The following is an 18401-nucleotide window of genomic DNA, read 5'->3' as shown; positions in this document are numbered from 1 at the left end:
TCGTGGGCCCGGCTCGCCGTCGGGGCCGACCCACCTCGAGCGCTTCCCCTTCCTGTCTGCCCGTCTGCGCTCGCTGACTCGTCCCGGACGAGTGCCACTCCGTGCCGCCCTCTTCCCGACCCTGCGCTCTTTTTGCTCGTCTGCCTGTGCCGTCCCGACTGTGCCGTTTGACGCTGACATCTTTTCCCTGGGCCGGCACCGCGTCCCTCTTACAGATCTGCGCACCCGATGCCCACGCGCCCCTCGCGCCTTTCCAGGCAGGGGTGCATCTCTCGCCCCCCTTGGCCGGTCTCTGGCTGGGGCATCTCTTGGGGTAGAGCCTCTGCTCTGTCACCTTTGGCCTCTCTCTTCCCAGACCTGTGCTGCTTGTTGCTGCCTGAGGATGATCCTGCCCGAGTCACTTCCTTGTAGGCGCCGCAGCACCTTTTTTCCTGGAGCAGATGCTTCCCGCGTTGGGTCACCTCCATCAGTGCTCTTCCCTACCCCACCCCTGTGTCTTCTTAACACGGTTGCTTCTCCTCACCCTCCTCTGGGACCTGTGCCACCTCTCGCCTCCCACCGTTGGCCTCCTCTAGGGCTGCTGGTTGTGCTCTTCACCCTCTTTTCCCAGGCTAGTCCTGCATCTTTGCCATGTTTCTGGGCAACCTCAAAGCACCCTTTTTCTGGCTCGGGGCCACTTCTCAGCCGCCTTGGTCGTCTTGCCCGGACACTTGCCCCTTCCGTGGGTTTGAGTCACCACTTTGTATTTGGGCAGCTTCTCTCTCTCCTAGCAAGCGCTGCCGCTGTCTCCTCAAGTGCCCCTCCAAACCCTCTGTCCCCTCTAGGACTCTCTGATTGCTGCCTTCAGTGATCTTGTGCCCTTCTTTCTTGCTAAAACTGTCCTTTGGTTACTGATGAGGCCAGAGGGGACCCTGGAAAGAGAGTTTGCCTGGGTGGAGGGGAAGGTGCTCTTGACAGGGCGCAGTTTTCACATTCTCAGCAAGAGGGACTACAGAGAGAATCGACTTGTCTCAAGTTGTGATGTCTGTCCCTTGAGGGTCTTTCCTCTGTGTGCCTCTGAGTTCCACCTGGGAATGGGCCAGTAGTGCATCCCTCTTTAGAAGGCTTGCGGGAAGAGGGGGTCCATCTCTGGGTTCACGGAGAGGTGCTGGCCCTGCCCACCTTTTTGCCCAGCTTTGCCTGGGACAGTCCCCTCCCTGGAGCAGGCCCTGCTTCCCCAAGGCCCCCACCACGATGCCCATGCTCACAGACCAGGAGAGGGCTCAGGCTGTGGTGTCTCTCTCGTGGCCCTTCCCTGCGGGGCTCCCAGCCCTGTGCTGCACCCCAAGCCCCTTCCTCAGCGCCCCCCAGGCTCAGAACATCTCTTTGGTCTGGCCTTGCTGGCTGGGCAGGACCTCCTCCCACTGTGGTGGCCCTGATGATTCACTGCAGGTCCTTCCGGAGGCTGTCATGAGGGTTCGGGCCACTGAGGTTCAGAGAGGGAAGGTTCCTGCCTGCCTCAGGGCCAGCAAGTGGGGAGCTGAGTAAGGAGCTAACACCGTTTGCCCAGGACTGACCTGGTTTCAGCACTGAAAATCCTGGGACCCAGGAAAACCCTTGCTCCCAGAAAATAGGGACAGTTGGTCTGAGTGACTCTAAACTTTCAGCTGATTTCTCTCCCAGGGGCTGGTCCCCAGCATCTGCCCTCTACTGTGGTGTGGTCCCTGAGTCCTCCTGCTTTAGCCTGTGCCTGAGGTATTTATCCACCCTTACAAGGCTGGTGGGGTCCCCCCATTGTCTTGTATATTAATGGCTGGCTGTTGGGTCAGGAGTAGAATAGGAGAAACTGGGAGTCAAGATTGTGCGCGCATGCGTGTGTATTGGGGAATCGAACCCAGAGCCTTTACATTGAGCTATATCTGTATCCCTTTTAATTTTGAGGTAAGGTCTTGTTAAATTGTACTGCAGAGACTAAAACTTTTAGTTGTCCTGTTGCAGCCTCCAAAGTGCTGGGATTATAGACATGTGCCATTGATCCCAGATTGGGGACCTGGATTCTTAGGTCTGAACGGGGAGAGACCCCTGGGTCTGCGGAGGAGGCTGGGTCTGTCCCTGTCCCCGGGGTCAGAGGGAGGACCGGGACCTGGACTCCTGAGTCCCTGGTGCCCAGGCCTCAGGCATCTTTCGTATGGATGCCTGTGCTGAGCCAGGTCCTTGAAAGGGAAAGGCCCGGCTCCCTCCTTGCCCCCCCTCCCATCTCCATGACAACTGAGTGGAAATAAACGGAGCCCAGAGTTCATCCCGTTCCCAGGGCACGTGTGGCCCCCCTCCCGCAGTCTGAGTTTCCATGACTTCATGCTCTCGGCCCTCCTAGCTTCCTCCTCTTCAGATAGGTGGCTCTGGGGAGGTGAGGGAGTGGGAGGGTTAATTGGTCCTGAGGCCCCAGGAACCCCTCTCAGGCCGGGTGGAGGTCCCAGTGCCCGCCTGGACCCTGTGCCCGCTGGGGTGAGGCCTGGGTCTCCTTGAGCGAGCATTCCTAGAAGACGTGTGCTCTGAGCCCCTCATCCTGCACCCTGTGTGGAGCGGGCCTCAGCCTGGCTCCGGGCACAGGATCACAGCCCGCCCACCCCTCAGGTTTCACAAGCCCGGCAGCCCTGGCTCCCCTCAGGGTCTGTCCCTGAGTGAGTCTGCGGCGGGGGCGGGGGTTCGCAGCCTGCCCCTTGGCCGGCCCTGTGGGTCTGCGGGAGCAGGGGCTGAGCCTGGGCGCCCTGTCCTGCAGGCTGTGACGGTTCCGGGTCCCTCGGGCCCACTGAGGAGGAGACGCCCCATCTCTTTCCTGCCCCGTGTGGCCTTCTTTAAGCCGTGGGAGCCCCCTGCCCAGTGTGACACCTGTCCTCACCCCCAGGCCTGCATTGACGAGAACCTGGAGGTAGTGCGCTTCCTGGTGGAGCAGGGAGCCACCGTGAACCAGGCAGACAACGAGGGCTGGACACCCCTACACGTGGCCGCCTCCTGTGGCTACCTGGACATCGCCAGGTGAGGCCAGGGTGCGTGGGCAAGCCCAGAGCGGGTGCCGTGCCGGACAGCGGCCCTGACCTCCCCGTCCCCAGGTACCTCCTGAGCCATGGGGCCAACATCGCCGCTGTCAACAGTGACGGGGACCTGGCCCTAGACCTGGCCGAGTCGGACGCCATGGAGGGGCTGCTGCAGGCGGAGATCGCCCGCCGAGGTGGGCCTTGGGGTGTGCAGCCTGGGAGCCTCCACAGCTGGTCTTCTCAGTGCCCTGCCTCAATTTCCTCCCTTGTGGAGGGGGCTCAGAGGTGCTTGCCCTAGAATCGCATGGGCAGTGGCCAGCAGGGGGTGGGGTGGGGCTGGATCAGGAGGCGCTCACTGAGGGAGTGGAGACACGGGCTTTGGGACTGGTCCCCCAGCTCTGTTCTCTTTGCGGGGCTCCAGCATCCCCAAGGCCATCTGGCCACATTCACTTTTCTAGGTGGGGGAGAGTGTGTTGATAAAGCAGCTTCTCCCCAAGGCTGGAGCTGCCCCCCAGTGGGTGCTGGGCCCTGGCTGGCATGGCTAGGGTGGGGCCTGGGGGGCGGATGGGTGGGGAATCTGAGCCCCCATGAGCCAGGGGGTACAAATGTGGCTTCTGAAGCGACTGGGTTGCAGGTGGCTGTCCAGCCATGGCCCTGAGCTCTGTGCCCTTAGCACGGCTTGGTGATGAGCCGTAGTGTCCAGGCTCTGGGCCCGGAGGGCACGACAGCACAGCGCGTGGGTGTCCTCTGCCCAGGAGGGAGGCGAGGGTGACGAAGAACAGATCTGGAGGCCCTGTCCAGCTTTCTGGCGTGGTCCTCGGCACCACTGCCAGGATGGAAAGGCACGAGGCCAGCACTGGCATGCGGGTGCCTGGGAGCCTTCCTGAAGAAGTTCCGGTGTGAGGATGGGGCCTCTGCCGGCCTCCCGGTTCACTTCTGGGGACTTTTGTTAGTACAGGTGTGTGGTACGTGGGCAGTTGGCCCGTGTACAAAGCGCATGTGAGTTCTGCTTCCCTTTCCCTGTCCCTTTCTGACACATTACCGGCGAGCCTTGTGCTCACCCGTTGGAAGTGCACGGCTCAGTGCTGTCAGTGTGGATTGTAAGCCCGCCCAGCCCTGCACAGCGCAGGTCAGCGTTGTCTCAGTTGCCCCCCCGGCCGTCTTGGGATGGTCACAGTCCGTGACTTGTGCGTTGGCTCACGTCGACTCGCTTCCTCCTCCTCCCACACAGCGCCTAGACGACTAATTCTCTTCTCCTCCCGCCTCCCTCCCTCCTGTTCAGCCCTGAGCCACGGCCTGCAGCACTGTGCCCACGGCAGGGAAAAAAAAACCCCGGCCGTTGGGATGGTCACAGTCCGTGACTTGTGCGTTGGCTCACGTCGACTCGCTTCCTCCTCCTCCCACACAGCGCCTAGACGACTAATTCTCTTCTCCTCCCGCCTCCCTCCCTCCTGTTCAGCCCTGAGCCACGGCCTGCAGCACTGTGCCCACGGCAGGGCGCAGCACTGTCTGCCCTGGGGCCCTGTGGGCTTTGGGCTGCCCCGTCCTCCGCTGGACTGGGGCGTCTACTCGGCAGGAGACTCGGCTCTGCTGCATCCTGGCGAGGGCATGAGGGTCTGTGCTGGTGATGAACCCCACCCGTGGGCGCGGCAAGCGCTCACCGAGGAGTGCACCCCATGCCAGCCCTGGTTTTGGCCGAATCCTCTCAGCGCATGGTCGCTGTGGCTGGGGAACCCTAATGTTGACCCTGTGAGGCGTCCACCTACCCTTTAGGAAGACGTCGCTGCAGTGGCCTGTCTGGATCTCACTGGGGTCCCCAAGGTGGCTCCCAGGGGAGCCATGGACACTGGCTGTCTGCCCTCTGCAGAAGTTGCCTGTGTCCCTTGGTGAGGAGAAGGCTGTGGAGGGTGTATTGTTGGGGGCCGCGAGGCCAGTGGTGCCCCTCCAGGAGGGCTCTGCTGTGAGGGCCACTGCCCCATCACAGGCCAAGTGGGCCTGTTGCCGTGATGCCTCTCCTCAGTGGGCACAGTGGGGTCACTGGGCCTGCCCTGGCCACACAGAAGCAAGGGATCTCACCCGCTCGGGACATCGCCTCCAGGAGGGCCAGTCCTCTGCACAGGCACCGTTCTGACCGTCCCTGCCACACGCACAGGCTGTTCTCTCGCTTTGCTGTTCCGGGAGGATCCACCTCTGCCAGGCGCACCAGCCGCAGTGGTCCTGTGGAAGGAACCAAGCAGAGCCAGGCGCGGCCCTTGCCAAGGACTAGGTGCTCGCTCCAGCCCGCAGGAGCAGTTTCCGTGCCGTGTGTTCACAGAGGGAGGTAGAAGGAGCCCAGATGCCCTTCACCATAGCAGACGAAGCGTGACACACACACGAGTGTCAGCCGGGAGGGGAGGGCTTGGGGACACAGCCTGAGCGGTCAGCCAGTGACTGGAGATGGCTGTAGGCTCCACTCGGAGAGACTGGAGTCGCTGAAATTACGGAGACATAAGAAAGCCAGAGCCAGTTGAGTGGTGGTTGCCGGGGCTGGGAAGAGGGAGTATGGGTTACTTGAAGGGCGCAGGCTTTCGGGCAGGGCAGGTTGGAGTCCTGGCTATGGACTGCAGTGGCAGTCAGCAGAGTGACTACTTAATGCCCCCGGGCTGCATGCTTACTGGGTGAAGTGGTAAATTTTATGTTTATTCTGTTACAATTCTTTTATTTATGTACCTACTATTTTTCTGTGTTACTAGACATTGCTACATCTCCGGCTCTTGTTTATTTTTTTAACTTTAGACAGAGTCTTGCTAAGTTGCCTAGGCTGGGCTTGAGCTTTTAGTCCTCATGCTGAAGGCTCCCAGAGTGCTGGGACTCCTGGTATGCATCGCCATGCCCAGCCACAATTGTTATATGGCAATTTACAGACTTATGTAACTGAAGTCTGTGAGCTTTGTGGGTTTCAGGCGAAGTTTGATCCAGGGCACAAACAGAGTCAGCATCTCTTCATCATCACCTTGTGCCAGCTTTGCTCTCAGCGAGGCCCGTGCAGGGGCTGACACCCCTGCAGAAGGGGGACCGCCTCCTTCTCGGAGGTTGAGCTGTGCTTCTGCTGCATGCTTCTTGACTGCCTCGGCCCCATGGCATCCCCTGCACCTGCCACAGTGGCAGGGGGCACCAGGCCTGGAGGTGTGCCCCTCACTGAGCCAGGCTGTGAGCTCCATATACTGGAACCGCCGGGGGTGAGCGCCGCCAAGCCGTGGTCACAAGGAAGGGAGCCGGACGCCCCAGCAGATCCACGGCACTGGCACTGGGAAGCCTCGTCCCCGTGGGCCCCTCTGTGTCCCGATGGGAGGGGCCTCTGGCTGCGGCCGTGGGCGGAGACCTGTGCTTTTTGGAGGTGTGAAGCGGAGCCCCAACTCCCTGGAGGGGTGGTGAGGGGCGTCACACCGAGGCCTGGCAGCAGTGCTGGCCACACACCCCTGTGCTGGCAAGTGGGGCCATGGGAATGTGCATCGGGCACCAGCGATGGTGACTGAGACCCACGTTCTCCTGGTCAGTCCGCTTCTGGGCCTCTTGGAGAGAGAGGATGAGGGTATCACCATCCAGCAAGCAGTGTGTAGCCTGGGAGGCCGGAGTCTGCCACAGAGAACCGGCAGGTGGGGAAGGGTGCAGCGTCCCAGCACAACTGCTTTCCGAAGGTGGCCAGGGACAGGACGAGGGGCACAGGCAGACCCCAGAGACAGGACGTGGAGGGTACTTCTGGGCCCTGGAGGGCAGTGTGGGCAGTAGCGCTCGCAGGTACTTCATCCGGGGTGACAGCCACCGGGGAGTGAGACAGCGTCCTGAGCCCCACTGAGTCATGCAATTGAAGGCAACAGTGTTGATATGTTTGCAGCCTTTTACCAGCACTACAGCCAGGAGTAAGAGGGGCCCCTGCTGTGAAGACCAGGTTTATTCCTGCCCTGCGGGAGAAGTTGGGCCTGGATCTGCACCAGCGGTCTCTGGCTTTAGGGATGTGGCAGGTGGAGGAGAGGGTGGGTCCTGGTATTGCCCTGGAGTCTCCGGATCTCCACGCCCCAGGCAGGCTGTGACCCTCCCTCCCTTCATTCCTGGCATTGCTGTGGCAGGGAGACCCTATCTTCTGGGACTGACTGAGTGCTGTGGGCCACAAGGGATAACCAAGCTGCAGCCCCAGCCTGCAACACCTGGTGTGGCAGGGGTGGCCCGCTGTCTCTGCACCCCCATGTTCAGGGCTGCATTTCTTGGGTTCTGTTTATGGTTTCCTGGCAGTTTACAGGATGTGTGGTAAGCAGGTAATGTGTATGAGGCAGGCCAGAGGTGGTGGCTGCCTTTGAGGAGGCACGTGAGGGGCTCCTGTCAGTTCTGCCGCACTTGCTTTTCAACCTGGATAGAAGACATGAGGCTTCTGTGCCAGTGCTGTGAGTCACAGGGGCACACCTGTAATCCCAGTCCACAAGAGGCTGAGGCAGGAGGATCACTATAGGCCAACCTGGACTACATAGTGAGTTCAAGGCCAGCCTGAACTACATAGTGAGTCCCTGTCTCAAAAAACCAAAACCAAAAACAATTTTTTCCTGAGTTGATAGATTTAAGACAGTAAAGGTAAACAGGTGAAATTAATTTTAATGATATGTTGTATTTAGATCTGGGATGTGGCCCAGTGGTGGAATGCTTACCTCTCCTGCCCTTGTTTGATTCACAGCAGTATAAGAAACTCACACTCAATAGTGATAATACATTTCAATCCCATATACCCCAGATATCGTCAGCATGTACTTCTTAAAAACTGGTACACACAGATGGGTACATCGCTTGGTGGTAGAGCACTTGCCTGGGGTGCAGAGGCCTGGGTGTGATCCCCAGCATCTCAGAGCGCACACACGCACAGGTGTGTACACGGCTGGACCTCCTTTTCCTGAGCTTTGAGATCCAGCTTGCGCCTGGGTCAGAGCCCCTCTCCCTGGGTCAGAGCCCAGCTGCGTTTCAGGCTCAGCCGGAGACAGCCCACTCTTGCACCTCTTCGGGCAGTGGGCAGAATTCCCCAACCAAGAAGGTAACAGGCCATGGGCAACCTCCCAGGCTGCACCTGCACCCGGAGAGAGCCATTTCCCTGCCTCAATCATGGCACATAGGAAGGAGGTCCCCAGGGATGTTGGAGAGAGACGAGGGCCAGTCCCGGGCTGCCCGCTGGGTGCAGGGCCCCAAGTTGCCCTTTCAACTGTCACTCCCCTGGCCCAGGGTGTCCCTGTGGGCGGCTGCTGCGCGTTGCCCAGGGTGGGGAGCAGGTTTAGCGAGGTTGGAGGTTACTGTGGAGCACGGGACTTTGTGAGTGGCTTTGCTGGGGTTCGGGTGGTGGTCTGAACCTGTGAGGTACGGGGTGGAAAGCATTGGTAGGGACAGGCAGGTGAGAAGTCTCCAGATGCTCCCCCCCCAGGCCGGGACTGCACAGAGCACATCCGGGGAGGGCCCGGGCTGAGCTGCAGCTTGGATGTGGCCCTGCACACCCACTAGGGGTGAGCCTGCCTCACCTGTTCTTGCTCCCCAGGTGTGGATGTGGAGGCAGCCAAGCGGGCGGAGGAGGAGCTGCTGCTTCATGACACGAGGTGCTGGCTGAATGGGGGTGCCATGCCCGAGGCCCGGCACCCGCGCACGGGGGCCTCTGCCCTGCACGTGGCCGCTGCCAAGGGCTACATCGAGGTGATGAGGTGAGCGCCCACCCTGCTCCTGCCTGAGGCTGCCGCTTCCTTGTGTGGTCTCCTTCATTGCTGTTCAGGGTAAAACCTTGTCTAACTGATGGTCTGTCGGTCTGTCTGTCTGTGTTCTGTTTCCAGTACTGGGAATTGAACCTAGGACCTTCACACTGAGCTCCATCCTCAGCCGTGTTTATTTATTTTTTGTTTTTTTGAGACAGAGTCTTAGCTATGTGATTCCACCTGGCGTTGAACTGGTAGTGAACCCCTGACTTAGCCCCCTGAGTGCTGGGATGACAGGCATGCTCCACCATGCCTAGCTTTTATTTTTTATTTTGAGACGGGTTCTTACTAAGTTGCTTGTGCTGGGCTTGACTTTTTTTTCTTTATATTTGGTACCGGGGATGGAACTCAGGACCTTGTACTTGCAAGGCAGGCGGTGGCACCACTGAGCTAAATCCCTGGCCCTGGGCTTGACTTTTTGATCCTCCTGCCTCAGCCTCCCAGAGTGCTGGGATTAACAGGTGTGCAGCACTGTGCCTTGCTCCCTGACCCCTCTTCTGTGGCCTGTGGATTGTTTAGGAGTGTGTCCCTGATTTCTAGACGTGTGGGTTTCTCGGTTACTTCATTCACGGTATCCGCGGTTCTCCGGCTTAATTGCAGTTTGGTCAGAAAATGGCCCGCATGCTTTTTGCTTGCTCCGTCTGTGCAGGCATCTGTGTGCCGGGAAGGGGCGGTGTCTGGGGCAGTGTCCTTCCCTCGTCTTGAGGCCAGTTCAGGGTTGCGCTGTCCAGACCTCCCAGGTCCCGCAGCACTTGCCTGGCCGCTCCTGCTCTCTTCTCATAATGATGGGAAACTCGGCCTGTTTCGCCTGCTCATTTTTATTTTACACATTTGAAGTTTGGGCTGTCTGGTGCATACATACGTGTTTTAAATATCGCAGTGCGTGTTCCTCTCCTGTCATCCTCCCTCCGTCTGGGGTCTCCTTTGTCCCTTGTCAGCTGTTCTCTTTCTGGTAGGGTTGGCGCCTCCTCCTGTGCTCCGGCCCTCGAGCCCAGGGATGCTGTGCCTGCACGGTGCGTGTGATCTCCACCAGCAGGAAGTGGGGAGGAGAAGGGAGCCAATGTCTGTCTTTTTCTTTTTCCTTTTGCAGTGCTGGGAGCTGAATCCAGGCCTTGTGCCTACTGAGCAAGTGCTCCTATGCTGAGCTGCATCCCTGGCCCTTTTAATATCCTGTTTTGACATGGGTCTCACTAAGTTGCTGGAGTTACAGGAGTCTGCCACTGACCGAGCGTCCACCTAAAAATTGCGTTGGTTATTAAACAGAGAGTTGGTGTTCGTGTCTGTGGGGCGGGGTGCTGGGGATTGAACCCAGGGCTTCGTGCATGCTAGGGAGCAGTCACTCCCTGAGCTGTTTGCAGGCAGCCTCATCCTTCCAGAACTGAAGCTTTGGGTGGGTGTCGAGTGGCCGTGAGGGTTAGGCTCAGTGGTAGCACACACGCCTGGCTCCTGAGGCCCTGGGTGTGATCCCAGCACTGGAAAAGTGAATTCCCATTTTCTGTGGTTTTGTTACTGCTTAGGGGAAGCCAAGCAGGGTCAAGAAGAAACTGAGAGTAACAGGAGGGGCTGCGGGTGGTGACGGGTGCAGTCGGAAGCTCGGAAGCCCCACATGGCTGGAGCGGAGCGGCTGGGGGCGCGGAGGAGAAGGTCCCGGTGTGGCGGCTCTCACTCTCTGCTTGTCCTGTTCCCCAAGAACAGCCGCATCCTGCCATGCTCGGGTTGGAAAGTTCCCTTGACTTTTTTTTTGCCATTTGAGATAGGGTCTCATTTGCTAAGTTGCCCAGGCTGGGCTCAAACTTGTGATCCTTCTGCCTCAGCCTCCTGGAGTGGTAGGATCGAAGGTCTGTGCCACCACACCCAGCACAGACTTGAGTGGATTTGTAACCCTTCCCCTGCCACCCTGAGTTAGAACAGCCAGACATGTCATTGATGTCCCGAGGCAGGGGCAGTGCCACTTTATTGAGCCACCTGCCTGAGCCAGTGGGGGTCCCCGCAGGCTGCAGCCTAGAGGCGGCACCTTTGGGTCTCCTTGTGTTCCTAGGGCTGAGGCTGGCGCAGCCTCCTGGCACCCCACTCCCTCTCCTGGACTCCCAGGGCCCTGTGGGTGGGAGGACCCAGCTTTCGACGCCACCTCAGGCCAGGGTTGACTCGGCTGCTGGTCCTGAGAGGGTTGGAGGCTGGCGGGCCGCAGGGTCCCTGGGGAGAGACCTGGCACAGGGCCCTTGACCGTTGGCCAGAGTGCTTGCCTGTGTAACCTGGTGCTGTGGGACCTGGCTTCGACCCTGCTCCAGCCCTGACCCAGCTCCCTGGCCCCAGGCTGCTGCTGCAGGCCGGCTACGACCCGGAGCTCCGAGATGGAGACGGCTGGACCCCCCTGCACGCGGCAGCCCACTGGGGCGTGGAGGACGCGTGTCGCCTGCTGGCTGAGCACGGCGGGGGCATGGACTCGCTGACCCACGCGGTAGGGCCAGGCCGGGCATGGTGGGATGGAGGGGTGCAGCAAGGCGCCCCCATTACCCACTCTTCCTCTCCCAGGGTCAGCGGCCCTGTGACCTGGCGGGTGAAGAGGTGCTGAGCCTGTTGGAGGAGCTGGCACGGAAGCAGGAGGACGTGAGTCTCAGCAGAGAGGAGAACACTCGTGACCTGACTGTTTCTGCCCCAGGGCCCAGCTGGGCAGTGGAGGCAGCAGGACCTGGGCACCGAGCTTTCTGTCTGACGGGTCACATATGTATCTGTCTGGACTTGGGCTGGGCTTCTCACCCTGCCGCCCCATGCAGCCCTTTCCTGGGGGACAGAGTGCGGGCTTCAGCTGGCTGTGTTGGAATCCATGCCTGGCAAGGTGGCCCAGGTATCACTGAGCCAGCTTGGGCGTGGAAGAACCTCCCCTGGGGTCCATGCCACAGCAGTTTACTGGAAGGGGCAGCGGCAGTGCCATTTCTGGGGGCACTGCTGTGAGTCTCCCGGCCAGGCTGAGAGGAGGTGATGGCCAGCAGCCGTCTGTCTGCACCTGGGGCGGCTGAGGTAGGGCGCGTCCCGGGTGTGCTGAAGTAGGGAGGCTCAGTGTTCCTCGGGCCTGAGGTGGGAAGGCCCTGTGGGTCACGCCAGGCTCCTCATGGGTGGGAACGTGATGACAGCGCCTGGGCTCCCTGCGGAAGGCTGCAGCACAGCGGTGTGTGGTGGCACTGCACTGCGAGGGAGGCCGGGTCCCCCAGTGGGGTGTGCTCCAGCAGCCCCTTCCCTCGTCACAGCTTCGAAGCCAGAAGGAAGCCACCCAGAGCAGAGGCCAGGAGCCCCAGGTGCCGTCCAGCGGCAAGCACAGGCGGTAGGAAGGAGAAGAGCCTGGTGGGGCGGGGAGAGCTCCAGTGCAGGACACCGACACCCGCTCCTTCCACAGGAGCTCTGTGTGCCGCCTGAGCAGCCGCGAGAAGATCTCCCTGCAGGACCTGTCCAAGGAGCGCAGGCCCGGCGGAGCAGGAGGGCCGCCCATCCGGGACGAGGAGGAAGCGGAAGAGGGCCGTCCTGGTAGGGGCCAGGGAAGGGACGAGACCTGAGGGAGGAGCCTGGCTTCCCTGTCCTCAGAGACAGACGGCATGTTGTGGGACCTCCCCTTGTCCCTGTAGAGCCGCGCCCTGCAGAACCCAGAGCCCTCAATGGCGTGTCCTCCCCGCCACTTGCCAGTCCTCAGAGCCCTCTGGTGAGTCTGTCCCTGCGAGGGCTATGAGGCTGAGGTGGGCACACGATATGAAAATCCATCACCTCCCACTGCCTCTCTAGGCCTGGTGACAGCTACAGTTGTCCTGCTCCTTTGGGAGGGCACTGCCTTCCCCGAGGGGCGGGCGGTGCTTCTCTGTGACAGAGACCTTCCTCCCCTCCAGCTGTCCGCCTCCACTGCTGCCCCCTTTTCTCAGCGCTTTGGCCTCCAGAAGACAGGGAGCTCTGGGGCCTTGGGACCTACAGAGAGGCGGGGTGCCGGGGCAGCCCCAGGCGCTGGGCTGCAGCGCTCAGCCTCCTCATCCTGGCTGGAAGGGACCTCGGCGCAGGTAGGTGGCATGCGGTGGTGGGTCCAGGAGCTTGTCCAACGAGAAGACGCATCTTCTCTCTCCACAGGCCAGGGAGCCCCGTCTTGCCAGAATCCCCCCCACTCTGTCCCGGAAGGCACTGGAGCCCTCTCCCCTGTGAGTCCTGGGGGTGGGTGACAGACCTGGGTGCTGTTCTTCCCTAACACGCTACCTCAGTTTCCATTTGCTGCCCCAAGGGAAAGCTTACAGTGGAACTAATAGGCCACGGTGATCAGCGCTCTTGGTGTCCCCCATTGTGTCTCTGCCCTCCCTCCCTCCCCTGCCTCCCTTGGGTCTCTGGTCAGATGTCGTCCTCTGCCTGTGGCCCACTGAGACCACCACACTCCCTCCCCAGAGTCCCGCATGCACACCTCTGCCTGTCCTGGTGCCCTTCCATCCCACGCGCTTGGTCAGGCCCTGTGAGGGCCAGGGTTTGTCTTGTGTCTTCTCTGCTGGGGACCCAGCTCTGCTTCTCAGCTGTGGCTCCGTGCCTCCATGGTGTCCTGAATGAATGAATTCCACAGGTCTGAGGTCACCAGGCCCCCACCTGCCTTGGATAACTCCACTCCTTCCTCCAGGAGGGAGCTGGGGTCCCCAGTGAAGCTAAATGTCCCCCCAGCCTCCACCCCGGCCCCAGCGGACACCCGTGACCGGCGGAGGTAAGGAGACCGTGGAGGAAGTGGTGTCTGTGCATTGGGGAGGAGTCACCGGGGCTCCTGAGGGAGAGGCTGTCGCAGGGGACAGGAACCAAGAGCGCTCCCTGAGGCTGAGTCCTTCACACAGGTCCTACCAGATGCCCGTGCGGGATGAGGAGTCCGAATCCCAGCGGAAAGCGCGCTCCCGCCTCATGCGCCAGTCTCGGAGGTCCACACAGGTGTGGGGTGGGTGGGGGCCGGGCCCCAGGTCAGGGGTCCGAGGGAGGAGGCTGGGCTCAGACCCCAGGTCTGGACTCTGAGTCCTGATAGAGCCTGGGCCCTGGCCTGTCTCCCCGCCTGGCAGGGTGTGACTCTGACAGACCTGAAGGAAGCTGAGAAGGTGGCAGGAAAGTCCACCGAGGCAGAGAAGCAGCCATCTCTGCGGGGCCTGGTGAGCAGGGTCAGATGAAGGGCAGCAGGTGGTGCTGGGCCCCTGGTCCTGACCGTCTCCTCCCTGCAGGACCCTTCCCGGAGGCCCAGAGTCCCTGGAGTGGAGAACTCTGAAGGCCCTGCCCAGAGAGGTGAGGTTTCTCTGGAAGTCTCCTGTGCAGTCTTCCTGTGCCCCGGGCATGGACCCTGGGGCCCCTCCCTGTACCCTGATGGCTCCCCATCCCCAGCAGAGGTGCCCGATGGGCAGGGCCAAGGACCACAGACTGCCAGGGAACCCCGCAAGGTCGGCAGGGAGCGGCGGGGACCTGCGGAGGTGAGCAGGGGCCTGGTGGCCAGGCTGGGGGAGGGCAGGACCCATCTTGGGCTGAAACTCCTCTTCCCTCTGTGGGGCAGGGCGAGGAGGCAGAGCCTGCAGACCACAGCCCGGAGTGCAGGTAGGTGGGGTGGGGCAGGCCCCGGGCATGGCCTGGACCCAGCCGGGCTGAACTCCACTGACCACTGCCCCTCTGCGTAGCAGCCCCGTAGATGCCCTCGCAGCCCGGAGGCCTCGCTCACAGCAGGACCTCCGCCCGGAGCCGGAGCTGCAACCAGAGGAGCCGCACGGGGGCTTCAGGAAGGTGCAGGACCCAGCTGGCCCGGTTGGTGGCCCGGCCTCCCCAGCCCGGGTCCATCCTGCTTGACGCTGCCCTCTCTGGTGCCCCCAGCTGTATTCGGAGCTGCGCAGGGAGAACGAGCGGCTTCGAGAGGCCCTGACGGAGACCACGCTGCGGCTGGCGCAGCTCAAGGTGGAGCTGGAGCGGGCCACACAGGTGAGCGGGGCCCGGTGTGAGGGGCTGAGGGCCCCCAGGGCCTGGCCTTTCGCCCACGCCGCCTGTGCCCTCACGTCTGCCTTCGCTCTCCTCACCAGCGGCAGGAACGCTTCGCAGAGAGGCCGGCCCTCCTGGAGCTGGAGAGATTCGTGAGTTGGGGTGCTGGGACGGGGCGCTGGGGCGCTGTTCCCAGCCTCCTGTGCTGGGGCCAAGCTCACCTGACCATTCTCCCCACTCCCTCCTTCCAGGAACGCAGGGCCCTGGAGCGCAAGGCGGCCGAGCTGGAGGAGGAGCTGAAGGTGGGTGCTGGGGGCGCCGAAGGCAGGCACAGCCGGCCCAGGCCACCCCGCTGACCCTTTCTGTGCCCCAGGCCCTGTCTGACCTCCGCGCTGACAACCAGCGGCTCAAGGATGAGAACGCAGCGCTGATCCGAGTCATCAGCAAGCTGTCCAAGTGACACCGGGGGACTCGCCCACATCCATATTTATACAGCTGCTTCTGCCACATGCACCCTTCCCCACGGAACACGAGTGACGGCTCTGGGGAAGCCGCCAAGAAGCCATAGCCGCCTCTCGGGTCTCCAGGAGGGACCGGGAGGGAAGCACAGGTCCCCTGGGCCTGGGGGCGCTGCCTGAGGCGGACGGAAGGGAGGCTGAGCCAGGTGGGGGATGTTACTGAGAGGGACCAGGAAGGAGACGAGGCCAGTAGCCAAGGACCAGAGGGGCCGCCCCGGGGTCCCCGCCTCACGTGTGATGCCACCCCAGCACCTCCCCTCCCGAGCAGGATTCAGGAACGTGCCAAGAGTCCCGCCGGTGCCCAGGTGGGCCTGTATATAGGGTCCATGTGCAATAGGAGGGATGTCTTCTATTTTTTGCTGCCCCCTCCCTGACTGTTGTGTGAGGAGGGGGAGAAGGTATTTTCGAGACAAAGCACAGGCACCACAAATAAAAGTCGTGATGTTGCCACTCAGGGACTTGTCCCGAGCAAGGGATGAAGGACAGGGCACTTGGTCCTGCTTCTGTGCCCGGGCTGTGTGTGCCTGAGTGATGCCAGGGTGGGCCAGTGTATGTTCACAGTGTGGGGAGAGGCCCCAGGCCTCACTGACACAGTGGGACTGAGGAGGGAGGAAGGGAGGGCAGAGACGACCTTGGAGCTGAGGAGTGTGAGTTGGTTTATGAGACAGATATCACTGTGCAGCCCAGGCTGGCCTCAGACTCATGGCAGTCCTCCTGCCTCAGCCTCCTTTGTGCTGGGATTACAGATGTGCACCACCAGGCCTGGCCCTGGGGACCTGGAGTTTGTACTCAGTACCTTTGGAACAAATTTAGAGCCAATTACCAGCATTTAAACTCTGGGGTAATGCACATCCCAAACTCGGTGCTTGGGACTCCCTGGGACTGTGGGCAATGTGGCAGTAGTCACTTCCCAGTCCTGTGTCACTGTGTGGGCTGGAGCCGAGCAGGAGCTGCCCTGAGCAGAGCTCGCTCATCCACTCAGTGATCCCTGGGCCTGTCCTGCCTGCCAGGCCCGGTACTGCCTGCTGGGTACTGTAGCAAGCCGGATGGACAGGGCTGGCAGTCGCCTGAAATTCCACTACTCAGGAGGCTGAAGCGGGAAGGTTCAAAGTTTGAGGCCAGCCTGGGCAAGTTAGTGAGACCCTGGCTCAAAATGACAGTCTTTAAAAAAGGCCAGGGATGTAGCTCAGGTTGGATTGCCTGGGTGTGGGGTGGGGTTCAATCACCAGCAATGCAAAAAAAAAAGCAAAAGTCTATTGTATTTTGGGAGAAGAGGGCAGACACCCAAGGACAAACAGCCTGTGGGGGACAGGGAGGTGTGTGCATGTGTGTGCTGTGTGCAGGGTGGCGTGGGAGGCCTCCAGGAAGAGGCACAGGTACACAGAGGTGGCAAGGATTGAGCGTGTCCTGAAGGCTGCACAGAGGCCCTGGGTGTTGGGGTGCAGGACAAAGCCGCTGTGGCTGGAGGGGAGTGGGGGTTGAGGTTACGTGGCAACGGGGCACCGAGCTGGACTGCTCTGAGGTCTTGCTGGCTTCTCACTGACAGACGAGGTGGCGGGTAGGGACAGGCCGACCAGCTGAGGTTGTAGTCCCAGCCTCTTGATGGTCCCACAAGGCTCTGACCCACAGCCCCGGGGATGGGACGCAGAGCTTGGAGGCTTGGGGAACTGCTTGGTTCCTGAGGAATGTGTGGTGGAGCCCTAGGCCTCGGTAGATACCCACAGGGCCAAGGTGTCCAGCAGGAAGGAATAGCGCAGCCAAGGCCAAAGGCCACAAGGCCTCTTGGAGGCAGGAAGAGGGAAGCAGCTGCTGTGAGCACAGCTGGCACAGGCCATTGGCTAACAAATTGGCAGGGGAGGCGTCTGGGTGGTTGTGGGAAGAAAGCGTCTTGGGGAACGGAAGTGGCCAGTGTCCCAGAGGGAAACCAAGGCCAGAGCATGGAAGCGGGGTGTGGAGGAGGCTCCCGTCTGTGCCACAGTCCTGGGTCCGTCCGGTTCCAGGGCGCCATCTGGTGTCTCAAGTGGGAACTCAGCCCCAGGAATGCGGCTAGAGGCTCTGAGCCTGGCAGTGAGTGTTTCAGCGATGCCAGGGAAGAGCCACCCTCTGTAAGGCCAGAGGGGTGTCCAGTGTGCCCAAGGGTGTGAGCCAGAGAAAACCACACCGATAGGGTCAACTTGTAGGCTCCCGAGGACAGCATGGCACACCCGGAGGCAGCCAGCTCTCCAGGGCTGTACCCCTGGCAGGAGGTTGGGAGACTGATCGGGAGGTGCAGGGCAGGCGTCCCCAGAGTGCACGTTTGAACTGGGCCAAGAAGGCTGAAGAGTTCAGGCATGGTGGGGCAGAGGCTGATGCAGGAGGTTCGCTGTGAGTTCGAGACCAGCCTGGGCTACGTCGTTCCAGGTGAGTCACTCAACTACATAGTGAGACCCTATCTCAACCCCCCCAAAGTTCACCAGGCAAAGCAAGGCTGTTGTGACCAGCAGAAAATCAAATGGAAGACGCCTGTGCTTGAAGGGGCCTGGGAGAGAAGGGCAGGGCCAGCGTGCGTGGAGAATAAGGTGGTGAGAGATGACACCGGAGAGGCGGGAAGGAAATAAATACTCCAGAGCTCAAAGGCCAGGTGATGGGGCTGGGAGGGCACTGGGGAGCCACAGAAGGATTCTGAGGGACATGTTCAGAAGACGGGCAAGCTGGAAGACAGCGGGGATCCCCAGAATGCAGAGGAGGGCCCCAGGCAGGGAACCCTCAGGGCCAGGGTCAGCTTCCCCGGCTTCCTGGTAGCCAGGCAGAGAGGGTACAGCATAGACACGGCCAGCTGAAAGGAAGCTGTTTATAGGCTGGGCAGCACATCACAAGGCACAGGGTTCGGTGTGCCCACTCCCAGGGTCCCGCAAGCGCTCGACAGTGGGCTCGGGGTCCCTAACGCCTCCGCCACCCGCGACCGCTCGGCAGGACTCGAGCGGGACCGTGCATCCGCGCACCCGTCATGGTCACATTGGCGAAGGGCCAGGGAGGGTCAGATGACCTCCGCTTTCAACTCGCCTTCCACTTTCTTCTTCTGCTTCTCCATCACCGCCTCCAGCTCGGACACTTTCTCTTTGTTCTGCGGGGCGGGTGGAAGTCAGGCCGCGCGGCCGAGCCCTCGGCGCTCCCAGCCCGTCGGGCCCCAG

At 61.2% G+C, this 18401-nt stretch overlaps 2 protein-coding genes across 2 annotated transcripts in view; one reads left to right on the top strand and one right to left on the bottom strand.

The window, feature by feature from the left end:
- The first annotated feature begins 2334 nt into the window (after nucleotides 1-2334).
- Ppp1r12c (protein phosphatase 1 regulatory subunit 12C) lies at nucleotides 2335-15685 on the top strand. The gene is made up of 22 exons (XM_033766044.1): nucleotides 2335-2386; nucleotides 2490-3015; nucleotides 3090-3208; nucleotides 8560-8719; nucleotides 11081-11225; nucleotides 11300-11374; nucleotides 12013-12086; nucleotides 12159-12286; nucleotides 12385-12458; nucleotides 12640-12804; nucleotides 12872-12939; nucleotides 13401-13481; nucleotides 13606-13696; nucleotides 13822-13908; nucleotides 13978-14038; nucleotides 14135-14220; nucleotides 14301-14341; nucleotides 14422-14524; nucleotides 14612-14716; nucleotides 14815-14865; nucleotides 14965-15015; nucleotides 15087-15685. Exons 1-22 carry the CDS (start codon nucleotides 2335-2337, stop codon nucleotides 15171-15173), a joined length of 2430 nt encoding a protein of 809 aa, XP_033621935.1. The 3' UTR covers nucleotides 15174-15685.
- A 2523-nt stretch (nucleotides 15686-18208) lies between these two features.
- The window catches only part of Eps8l1 (EPS8 like 1), a 9060-nt gene continuing 8867 nt past the window's right edge, over nucleotides 18209-18401 (bottom strand). The window contains exon 19 of the mRNA XM_010617046.3: nucleotides 18209-18345. Coding sequence (XP_010615348.1) covers nucleotides 18248-18345 — 98 coding nt within the window. The 3' untranslated portion in view covers nucleotides 18209-18247. The remainder of the gene's footprint in view (nucleotides 18346-18401) is intronic.

This window comes from Fukomys damarensis, unplaced genomic scaffold (genome assembly GCF_012274545.1).
Source record: "Fukomys damarensis isolate Sample0158 unplaced genomic scaffold, DMR_v1.0_HiC HiC_scaffold_19, whole genome shotgun sequence".
In the NCBI taxonomy this organism is placed as follows: Eukaryota; Metazoa; Chordata; class Mammalia; order Rodentia; family Bathyergidae; genus Fukomys; species Fukomys damarensis.
Note: the sequence above shows the minus strand (reverse complement) of the source record. Positions and strands in the feature narration are given on the sequence as shown.